Source organism: Cetorhinus maximus, chromosome 17 (genome assembly GCF_964194155.1).
Source record: "Cetorhinus maximus chromosome 17, sCetMax3.hap1.1, whole genome shotgun sequence".
In the NCBI taxonomy this organism is placed as follows: domain Eukaryota; kingdom Metazoa; phylum Chordata; class Chondrichthyes; order Lamniformes; family Cetorhinidae; genus Cetorhinus; species Cetorhinus maximus.
The window spans coordinates 70,756,336-70,768,558 of NC_135895.1; the positions used below are offsets into that span (position 1 = coordinate 70,756,336).

Consider the following 12,223-nt stretch of genomic DNA (forward strand, 5'->3'; position numbering starts at 1 on the left):
GTATACCTGTGAGGTCAGTTGGTGTGAAGAGAGATGTGTTGGAGTAGACATGAGAAGGCAGAGTGAGGGTGTTTGGCTGATACACACATCAGGATGTAGGTGAATGTGCCAATGTACTCACCTTTTCTACAGTGCTTAGGCCATTAAACTGCTTTTGGCATTGAATCCATGAGGTGGCGCCACAGTCCTGCTGCTGACCTCCTCCTCTACCTCCAGCCATGCCTTCTTTGTTTCACTGGTGGGGTTCTTACTCCGGTCAGTAGGAACAGTATCACCCTATGGGCCTGTTCAGCCCCCAGTATCACATCCAGGGAGGAGAAGCCTTTGAACGTGTGCACTCTATAGTCTGTCAATTAATTCTGTTATGTTCCCAACTTCAAAACCCAGTAAATTTCATGTTTGGAGTGTTCCATTAAATACTGGAGTTGAAATCGACTCATGTAGATCGTTATCATACTTGCCCAAAATAATTGCTAAGGAAACTCAGAAATACTATAGTAATGTAGTGGTTGGGTTAAAAAGCCACTGACAAACATGTTGCACTTCCGGATTTCCTGCGTGCTACCAGACAATCCTGCTAGTAGTGCTTCAGGAACTTAAAATCTAGACCATTATTTCTCTCAACAGAAGCAGTTTGATATTCCTGAGAGCCTGATACCAGATGACTACCACATTGTGAAGAATCGGGGAGTCTTGGGATTGGAATACTATGAAGAGTGAGTAACCCTCTAATATAGTAGATATTTGCCATGAAGTGCTCCTTTAGCTTAGAAGTGAATATCTTTTTTAACATGTGTTACGCAACATGATAGACGAGAGGTCCTAGATCACCAGCTTTGGTTGGCTATGAATATGTTGGCTGCTTGGAAATCTGTGCGAGCAATTTTGAATGACCCTTTCTCTTATTTTCCCTATCCTGCTTTTTTTTAAGAAAGTATCTGACTTCTTCTTAACACCTTTTCACAGTGACATGCGTGAAATTGGTGTGCCTTGTGGCGTATCATTAGGTACCTATGTACCACCATCATATCATGGTACAGCACATTGCAACTGCAATTTACTGTGTCACTATGGCCATATAAACTAAAAAGTGAACAATTGTTTGTGGGGAGTGTGATTTCAATACAGGCTATAGCATTGTAGGCATGATTCTCTAACCTGCCTTCCTTGTGAGTGCATCTTCAAGTCCTTCAAGGTCGAACGCCAGCTCACATATACACCCATTAAGCTATAATGTTACCTCCAAAGAATCTGCCAGAGTACCTAATAACCTGTGCCTGATCTTTCTTCTAGTAAATACACAACCCTGCTGCAGGACCATGAGAAGAAACTGAGGGTATTTCCATCCATGTGAGTAGTTGCATTCAATGACTCTTTGGGATGGGTATATTATGGAGCCAGCAAGAGCAGGAAATAAGGTGTGTGGGGTGACTGAATTAGACTGGATGTGAAATTTCAACTTCCTGATGGCTGGATGAGATGCCAAGATTAAGTCACCGGTATGTTTGTAACATGTCGGATCTCACGCCATCCTGTAGTGGGTTCATACTTGTAATATATTTGCATGCCATAAATACTCTAGCATTTAAAAAAAATGTCGTCCTACTTTCAAAGTGAAGTCAGCTGCCTACAAGAATCTCATGGCACCCGATTCATGTTTGTTTAAAGGTGGTATGCGCCAATTGGCTTTGCGCAGTTGTGTCTGAGGTCAGCAGTTTTCCAATGAACTCTGTGGCACAAGGGAGGGGAGCAGGAGAATGGCAGCTTGCATAGAGGCTCAGAACTGGAAAGGGCGAGTCAGGGGTGAGGAGGGGTGGCAGAAGAGTTTGAAAATTTGGGGTTCGGGTGTTGTCATTGGCTGTTCCTTGATTTAAGGATGACATCCACTCAAGGTCATGAGTTTCTGCCATGGGCCTTCATGTAACTGAACGGACTGATTCTTGACCCATGGATCTTTGGACATATTGGGGAGAACATTCCACAAGGTAGTGTGATTTGGAATGCAGGATTTGCTTCCTTTCCTTTCCTTCTCTGCTACCACTCTATCTCATCGTTAAGGTGTTTGGACTCAAAGCGTGATGTAGCTTGGTGGACAAATTGGCACCATTTTGAACGATTGGTAACAAGCTCCTCCCAATCATTCATGTCAATGCTGCTGCGGTTCATGGAGAGCTTCAGAGTGTCTTTGAAGCATTTTCTAAATCCTCCCCTGGAACGCTGGCCATTTGAAAGTTGAGAAAAAGGACCTTGCAGGGGGTGGAGGTGGTGGGAGAAGACGCTATTTGACCATCCAGATACAGTGTCCAGTCCATATTAGTTGATTTTGCAGTTTTGCTCGAATGCTTCTGCAGCTGGCTTCAAAAAGGAAACTAGCGTTTGTGCGACAGTCCTTCCATTGAATCCAGAGGATGCCGTGAGGCATTGCTGATAGAATTTGTCTATAGTGTTCTTAAGTGTCGCTGATGCACAATCCAGGTCTCACTGCAGTAAGGAGTGTGGTGAAGACAACTGCTCTGTACACTAGGACTTTTGTATACTTGCGGAGGTCTTTGTTAAACACTCGCTGTTGTAGTTTGTAGAAGGTTTGAGCTGGTGCAGTTGATCCGGTGTTGGATCTCCTCATCCGTGTGGCCTTTTGAGAGAAGTGTCTGCCAAGGCATGACATATTCCAGACTCTATCCCTCAACATATATGGGAGGTGAAACATTAAGATGAGTTTTGTTTTTGGCAAAGTTCAAGGACAGGCCAAGTCTATTGTATGCAGAATTGAAGAGATCGAGAGTGCAAATCTGGTACAGAATGGACAACAACTCTGCAGTCATCTGCAAACTGTACATCATGTATGTCTGTGGTGGTCAGCATAGGTTTGGGACGGAGGCAACTGAGGTTAAAGAGTTTTGCATCTAGGTGGTATTTAATACTCACACAGGAAGGCAATTGATCTTTGGTGAGATGAATAGCCACTGGCATGGTAGATTTTAAATTGTACGGGGGCTATCACACAGCCTTGCTTGACACCAGCGCAGATTTTGAAAGCCTCTGTTTAAGATCTCTCACTCAAGACAGTTGCAATCATATCATCATGAAGCAGTTGCAGGATTATGATGAAGTTTCTTGAGCATCCAGATCTCTGGAGCAGAATCCACAGGGCCTTGCAACTTACTGAGTCAAATGCTTCTGTCAGGTTGATAAATGCAATGAAGAGTTCCTGGTGTTGTTCTTGATATTTTTCTTGCATTTGTCAGGTCCCTCTGGAAGGTCTAAAGCCACACTGTATCTGGGTGGATTTCCTTAGTCACAGGAAGTAGGTGATTCATGAGAATATATGTCAGCATTTGTCCTGCTCTGGATAAGAGGAAAATACCTCGACAGTTTCCATAGCATGATTTATCTCCCTTCTTGAACGTATTTACAAACATTGTATTCCTGAAGTCAGGAGGTGGGGGGTGGGGTTCGTTCTTTTTCCTCCCAAATCTGTAGGATGAGCGCATGGAGTCCTGATGTGAGCATAAGACCACCAGCTTTGAAGACCTCGGCTGGAATACCATCCATGTTTTTTCGCCCGTTTGATTGCTTTTTGCAGCTCTCCAGTCAATGGTGGTTCATCCAGGGATTTTACCACAGGGTACTGGGGGATAGCCTGGAGAGTATCAGCTGCCATTGTGGATTCACAGTTGAGTTGTTGAAATATTCTTTCCAACATTGATGGATGGCATTGTCATCCTTAAGAAGAGAAACACCATTCTGTGAGCGAAGGAGATTTTGTCCATTTGACCTTGTCTATATATTGCCCTGGTGGCTTCAAAAGGCTTTGCATGTGATGGTCAGGATATTGTTGGATCTCTTGGATTTTCTCTTCCCATCTCATGTCCTTTATCTTCTGGATTTGTTTTTGGACGTCAGCCTTAAGCTGTTGGAATGCTGCCGCCTTGACTTAGGACCTTAGGTTGGAAGGTTGGGAATCGGCTGTATGAAGGAGTGGAAGAGGGATGCACAGGATGACAGAGGGTTTTGGTGCATGGGAGAGTGAAGTGGTAAGGGCCTGGTCTCCTGGATATGGCGGGGAGGGTGGTTGGATCAGTCAGTCAAGGTAAGGAAATGAGTGGCCTAGGGGGTGGTGTCAGTTCTGTCCAAATGAGGTTCCATCTCAAGGTTTTGGCTGGCAGAGTCCTCACAGGGCTTTGGGGTCACCTACATCTTTTCAATTATCCCCACTGAGAGTCATCTCAGACAACCTCCTTTACAATGCACAGAAGGGAGGCCCAGCTGAGCCTGCAAATTCAGCCAAGACCCGCAGAGTGGTGAGTACAATACTGGACACTAACATGGACATTCAATAAAGAGTGAACAAAAGAACACAACATTGTTTCATCACAATAAAGGAAATGTCTTTAATCCCCCTGTAACCATCAATGCTTGCCAACCATTAGGCATGCCAATACATTTAGATCTCTGACATCGACACTGAAATTCATATACCATATTACCCAGTTGTGTGATAGCTAAAACGTTTTTTTGGCTTGATGGCAGGACCCTGATGGTGGAGAATACCACACATGCTGCTACAGAGCAGTAGCAGCTTGAAATGGCGAGCTTCACCTGTTGCTCAAATTTTTGAGACACCTTACCCCTCCAGGGTTATCTGAGGTAGACTGGGCACTTTTCAGGACTAAAAGTGGCGGACGTCCTTAAACCCATTCATGAGTTTGCCGATATACAGCGAGCAATGATTTGCTCAGGGTAGCCATTCTGCCTATCACACAAATGTGTAATGTGGTATATGAATTTCACTGCTGCTGTGATGCCAGGTATGTAGGCTGTACATCCCAGGCTGGCAGATCGTATCAAACAGCACGTCCCTTGGCCTGTTCGCAACAGGCAAGGTACTGACCGTACCCAACCAGCAAAACTCAAAACATAGTGTCCAATATTAGATGTGATTCTGCAATTGGACATCACTTGCTAAACAATCCTGACTGTGCTTAGAATTACACAGACAACCAATTTAAGATTATCAGTTGGGCTTGTAGTGTAGCTCACTTACGCATGCTAGAAACTATGTATATTCACACACAGGGCCCTATCCTTTGCAGACAGAAGGAGCATTTCCATGCATTGTCTTTTTCAACTAAACAAAAGTTTGGGGGACAGCCATTCCCTGGTTCATTTTCCATGGCAGTGCCTTGTCCAATCAGCAACCTGCCTGCTTTGAATTTAAATAAAAGCTTTGCACTTAACTGTTCCCTGATGCATTCTCCATGGCAGTGCCAACCAGTCAGCACTTGCTTCCCATTCAGTATAAAATGTTGTTCTCTTTACAATTGGTATTCTTGCGAATTTGTTCTGCTGATCACACTATAAACCGACCTTTTCCCAAACACCAAACCCCTTAATACAAAAACAGAATTACCTGGAAAAACTCAGCAGGTCTGGCAGCATCAGCGGAGAAGAAAAGAGTTGACGTTTCGAGTCCTCATGACCCTTCAGCAGAACAGAAACCCCTTAATACCTTTGGTTATCATAAATCTATCAATCTCTGATTTTAAATTAACAATTGACCTAGCATTAACTGTGATTTGTGGAAGAGAGTTCCAAACTTCTGCCACTCTTTGCGTGTAGAGGTGTTTCCTAAATACGCTCCTGAAAGACCTGACTCTGAACTGTAAGGCTATGATCCCTAGTCCTAGATCCTCCAACCAGTGGAAATAGTTTCTCTCTATCTACCCTACCATTTCTTCTTAATATCTTCGAAACTTGGATCATATCACCCCTTGACCTTCTAAATTTAACCAATTGAGTCTAGATATCATTCTGGTAAATCTACCCTGAAGTCCCTCCAAGGTCAATATATCCTTTCCAAGGTGCGGTGTCAGAACTGCTCACAGTACTCCCAGGTGTGACATAACCAGTGTTTTGTTGAACTATGACATAACTTCTATCTTTTTGTATTCTAACCCTCCAGATATAAAGACCAGCATTCCACTTAAGTGATCCAGCTGATCATTTAAGACAGATGAGGAGAAATTTCTTCAACTCAAAGGGTTGTGAATCTTTAGAATGTTCTGCCTCAGAGGGTTGTGGATTCTCCATCACTGAATATATTTGGGCTGAGATAGACAGATTTTTGGTCTCACGGGGCATCAAGAGTTTTGGGGGCAGACGGGAAAGTGGAGTTGAAGCTGACGATCAGCTATGACCGTATTAAGTAATGGAGTAGGCTTGAAGGGCTGTATGGTCTACTCCTGCTCCTATTTATTACGTTCTTGTAATTAACTCTAACATCTTTATTGTTCTTTACCAAACTTGCCCCAAAATACAGAGGAATGCATCGTATACTCTGTATCTGTGTCGGAAATCTTCGATTGTAACTCTAGATGGTAACAAATGGGAAACGATTGTATTCACGATCACTGACTCTAATGAGCAAAAAAAAGTCACGCTACTCAAAGAAAGGGTGACTGCTGTTCCCATATAATTATGTAATTTGTACATTGTATCTATATTGCCAGGAAACCTAGTGGCAGAGTCGAGGCCATTCAGCTGTCTCAAGTGATGGATGCAATGCTGGAAAAGGTTGGGTTTAATGAAGATACTGAACAGCAATTCAAAGGAGAAACACAGGTACTGATTTAAAAGCCAGTTCGTTAACTATGACCCATTCAATAGAAACATGCAGGGAAAACATCATTACCCTTTTTATAATCTTAAATACCAGGAAAGATTTTGATGCTACAATGGCAGATTTAACTCTCTCATTCCTCTCTCTTGCCCACTCATTCACACATGAATTACTGTATTGTTCCCTTTCAGTTTCTACCTCCATAATATTAATAATTAATCTTTACCAATCTATTGCATTTTTTGGTCTTTACTAATCTCTTATCCTAGGTTAGTTCAGATCTTAGCTCTCTGGTGGGTGATTCCAACTTCCCATGCTTTTGATGATGTCTATCCTTGCCTCAGGATCTAGTTAAGCTTTGATAGCATGACCTGGAAATGAACAGTACACCTGCCATGTAGAATCATAGGCTGGTTACAGCACAGAAGGAGGCCATTTGGCCCATCATGTCCATGCTGGCTCTTTGCGAGACCAATTTACCTAGTGCCACTCCCCTGCCTTTTCCGTGTAGCCCTGCAAACTTTTCCTTTTCAGTTAATGATCCAATTCCCTTTTGAATGCCATGATTGAATCTGCCACCATTACACGTTGAGGCAGCACATTTCAGATCCTAGCCACTTGCTGCATAATTCCTTTTTGCTACCGAATTATCTTGTGCCTTCATAAAATCTCATCTGTCTTAAAAAATGATAGAGCACCTCATCAGAACTTGTTTTAAGCTTAAAAACATCAAATGAATATATTTTCCAAAAGAAACACACAAGCACACAAGAAACAATCTTATAATGCCTGGTCAACATAATGCAGACTGAATGTAACTTCACGCTAGCTGCTTATTTGAACATTTCCTATGTGCAGCCTGTGCTGCTCATTGGTTGCATGTGTCAACCAGGAGTCCAAATTTGTAACTTGCTAACCAAAGCATTGCTTAAAGCTAGTCTGCATCTCTTAAAGGGAAGACACACTGTGGCTGAAGCAGTGCTGACAGTTGTGGAGGAAGTGAATCTGACCTGGGAAACATTGAAGACTGGCACAACGTGGGAGAGAAGGTGCTCCAACATCTTCAGATGCTGCACTGGAGGCTTTGATAGAGGAGCCACCAGCTCAGATACTGGCAGTATGTCTATCTTCGAGGATAGATTAGAGCTAGAAACTTAAAGTGGCGAGACACCAGGCACAAGTGGCTGCAACCAGGGTAGGGGGCAAGAATAACAGAAATGTCAGCTCTCTAGAGGGCAAGGTTGCACAAGGGTTTCACTGCAGAGGATCTAGATGAACAGTTCAAACAGGGCAGCATACAGAAGAACACTAATAGGTATGCACAACTAAATGCTTGGAGTATTGGAAGCCTGCCAGAAAGCCTGTTTTCAATGTCAAAGGGCATGCAAGAGGCCAATTTTTCAGCATGGAAGTGGTGGCCAACTCCATTCACACATTGTGGACCTAACAATGATTCAACATTGATGGCCCCTTTTGCAGCTTCCATTGTAGCATAAGCAGTAGCAACCCACTGTTGGAGTGCTGTAGTGGAATCTCAGACTGCTGTAACACAAGGCCAGTTTGCTGGCATGGAAATTCAAGACTGATGCCACCTTCTCTCCACCGCCTTCTTAAGGGCAATTAGGGATGGGCAATAAATGCTGCCCTAGACAGTGACGCCCACATCCCATGAATGAATATTTTTAAAAATGGCTGTGTATTACATTGCAGAGGGGCTTGTAGGCTGTCACAGCAACCCAGCAATCTGTTCCCAAACAGATTTTTAAAAATTTATTCATGGGATGCAGGCATTGCTGGCGAGGCCAGCATTTATTGTCCAATCCTAATTGCTCTTGAGAAGGCGGTGGTGAGCTGCCTTCTTGAACCGCTGCAGGTCATATGATGTAGGTACACCCACAGCGCAGTTAAAGATGGAGTTCCAGGATTTTGACCCAGAGACAGTGAAGGAACTGTGATATATTTTCAAGTCAGGATGGTGTGTGGCTTGAAGGGGAATTTCCAGGTGGTAGTGTTCCCATGTGCCAGCTGCCTTTGTCCTTCTATTTGGTAACAGTCATGGAAGGTGCTATCTAAGGAGCCTTGGTGAGTTCCTACAATGCATCTTGTAGATGGTACACACTGCTGCCACTGTGCGTCGGTGATGGAGGGAGTGAATGTTGTGGATGTGGTGCCAATCAAGAGGGCTGCTTTGTCCTGGATGGTGTCAAGTTTCTTGTGTTGCTGGAGCTGCACTCATCTGGGCAATTGGAGAATGTTCCATCACACTCCTGACTTTTGCCTAGCAGATGGTGGATAGGCCTTGGGGATTCAGGGGGTGAGGGGCAGGATTCCTAGCCTCTGACCTGCTCTTGTAGCCACAGTGTTTATATGGCTGGTCCAGTTCAGTTTCAGGTCAATGGTAACCCCCAGGATGTTGATAGAGGGGGATTCAGCGATGGTAATGCTATTGAATGTCATGGGGTGATGGTTAGGTTCTCTCTTGTTGGAAAGGGTCATTGCCTGGCACTTGTGTGGTGCAAATGTTACTTGCCACTTGTCAGCCCAAGCCTGGATATTGTCCAGGTCTTGCTGCATTTGGATATGGGCTGCTTCAGAGTCTGAGGAGTCGTGAATTGTGCTAAACATTGTGCAATCATCAGCGAACAACCCCACTCCTGACCTTATGATGGATGGAAGGTCATTGATGAAGCAGGTAAAGATGGTTGGGCCTAGATTACCAGGAGCACTGAGATGCAACTCCAGGGGACTGGCAGTGGTGCCATGAATCACAAACTGCCCTCCCTCATGCTGTTGTGAAGAGGTGTTGAGTTGCATTTGAGCTCTCTTGCTCACCTCCCAGCAGCTGGTGGTAGAGCTGCATGGTAGAAGCCTGACTATTCTACACCATGGTGCAGTGTGTCACCAGGGAGATTTGAGAGGAATGGGGAAAAAAACAGCAAAAAATGAGTCATTCCTCAAGGCCCTGTTCTGCACCAAGCTTGATTTTATATATTTTTTGTTTCCTTTTACTAGATATTTGTGTTACATGCCTTGTTAATTTTGATAGCACACAGTAAATTATGCACTCCTATGCTACAATTGGGAGCAATGATCAAAAGTAGTGCAGTCAACCCTGCATACAATGAGCGACGTTTCCTGACTGGGAATGTGGAATTTTCACTTTTATGTATAACCTTAAAGAGAAAGATTAGGGTTCTTTCATACTGTTATTTCTAATACTATAAAGTACATCAGTATCATTTAATTTTTAAAAGAATTGCAATTTGGTACAGTTTTTGTTTAGTTGCACCATTAGGATGAGTTGCCCAACAGAGGCTCGCTTCCTACCCTATTGGAATGCTAGTGACACCTGTATTTAACTCCCTAGTTCTGTGCTTTTTTAAATGAGTAAGCTTTGGTTTTTAGAAAGCACTCAGAGATGTTTTTACATTTAAGTTTACATCCGCTCCAGACAGATATAAATAGAGTTTGGCAGCAGAGCACAAATTGGTTCCTCAGCTTTTCTTTCCTACTGGTGTTCGACATGTACGTTAATCATTATTTCTCAATTTCAATCTTCAATTTCATTTTATTGTTCATACAGAAATTCATTTTGCATACATTGCTCATTCATTCAAAAATTATATATAAATGAATAAATAACAATAAAAAAATCACACTATCACAGAAGTTAAACTTTAATTAAAATATATTAAAACTATTACAATGCATTAAAATAATCAGTCAGTGAGTCCCAGCATGAGTGCATATCCTCATCCATTCATCAATCTCCTGTTAAAAGTTCTTATGGAGAAGGGCACAAATGAGTTCAAGAACCATTTTGTCCTGCATCTGAGGGATTGTAGTCTTTTCCTTGAACGCATCCAACAGTAATACTGAGACGAGAAGTGATTCTCATTGTTCATGACACTCAGATTTCACCAAGAGAGACCTGCTCATCAAATACCCCTCCTGCCTGCTTCACTAATCTCTGTACTCTTAAAGTGTCTACTTCACTAAGATCATGGTACCAAGAGAGATATCCAAAAAGGATAGAACTCTCAACCATATACGTGTAGGAGATCTTAATGATTGAGGAATCTACTCAAAAGGATTTTAATTTTCTAAGATGGTATAATCGTGTATGTCTCTTGGCTAGCACATCTATAAACAGTTCCCTCCAGTTCAACTTATCATCTACTTTGATGTGTATACTTGCAGCTGGTAACTACTTCAATGTCCACATCGTGAATTTTCATGGGAACAATTTCATTAACTATCATTTTCCTAAAGTTTAGAACTAGTTATAAACTTAGTTCTTTCATCTTGCATTTGTTTAGTTTAAGAGAATTGCCATTGCACCCTTTTACGAACTTCTCCATGAATTCCTATAGTATATTTTGTTATTCTTTATAAGTACCATATAATCAGCATACTTCAGGATCATTATGCCATCGTGCTCTGATCAACAATCATTCGTGTAGAAGATGAAAAGCAGAGGTGAAAGTACACAGCCCTGAGGCGATCCAATATTTGTTAATATGGGCTCTGAGTAAATTCCAGAAATCAACACTCATTGGGCCCTGTTGTAAAGGAAATCATTGATCCAAAGTAGGAGAGTGGGATTGATGTTAAGGTCTTTCAATTTCTCAGTAAGCATGATATTAAAAGCTAAAGAGAAATCAACAAAGGTAGCATGAGCATAGCTACCTAATCTATCTGTGTGTTGTTGAATCAAATGGACCAAGGTCAGAACTGCATCGCCCACTGCCTTATAAGGTTGATGGGCAAACTGTAACTGATCAATATGTGGAACAAGGGGATCTAAAAACAAAAAACTACGGATGCTGGAAATCCAAAACAAAAACAGAATTATCTGGAAAAACTCAGCAGGTCTGGCAGCATTGGCGGAGAAGAAAAGAGTTGACGTTTCGAGTCCTCATGACCCTTCAGTTCTGTTGAAGGGTCATGAGGACTCGAAACGTCAACTCTTTTCTTCTCCGCCGATGCTGCCAGACCTGCTGAGTTTTTCCAGGTAATTCTGTTTTTGTGAAGGGGATCTAAAAGATGCTTTGTAACAATCTGCTCAAAATACGTGACTCTTGATGTAGGGGCAACTAGAAAGTAATCATTCAGCTTGTTAGCAATCGAAACGATGATAGCTGATTTCGAACAGCAAGGAACAGTATGTGTATCAAACAATTTCTGAAGACCAGAGAGAAGGGAACTGATTAGCACATTCCTTAAGAATTTTTCCACTGGTCTGATACGGGCCTCATTCTTTCCATGGACTCATTCACTTGAATTGCTTCTTTTTGTAGATAATAACACAAAATCATCATTTTCAACCAGCTAAAAAATCTGTTCAATTCATTCGCAACATCACCAGGATTGTGTGTGGACAAATAAGGGTGATTTCTCATTTTCAATGTGCATCCTGACATTTTATTCATACACTTCCACGTGCCTTGGGATTATTTGTCCTAAAACAATCATGCAAGTTATCTCTGTATGCATCTTTCACATTCTGAATTTCCTTTCTCACCTTGATTTTTGGTTCATCGGGTTTGTCTTTCCTTTAGTAGTGCATTTAAATCCTTTGTAATCCAGGATTTCTTGTTTGGA

The 12,223-nt window shown here is 42.4% G+C and overlaps 1 protein-coding gene across 1 annotated transcript in view; it reads left to right on the plus strand.

The window, feature by feature from the left end:
• Nucleotides 1-12,223, plus strand: part of axdnd1 (axonemal dynein light chain domain containing 1) — a 248,778-nt gene that overhangs the window by 48,387 nt on the left and 188,168 nt on the right. Inside the window, exons 7-9 of the mRNA XM_078561454.1 lie at nucleotides 628-716; nucleotides 1,294-1,350; nucleotides 6,510-6,621. Of these exons, the coding sequence (XP_078417580.1) occupies nucleotides 628-716; nucleotides 1,294-1,350; nucleotides 6,510-6,621 (258 nt within the window). The remainder of the gene's footprint in view (nucleotides 1-627; nucleotides 717-1,293; nucleotides 1,351-6,509; nucleotides 6,622-12,223) is intronic.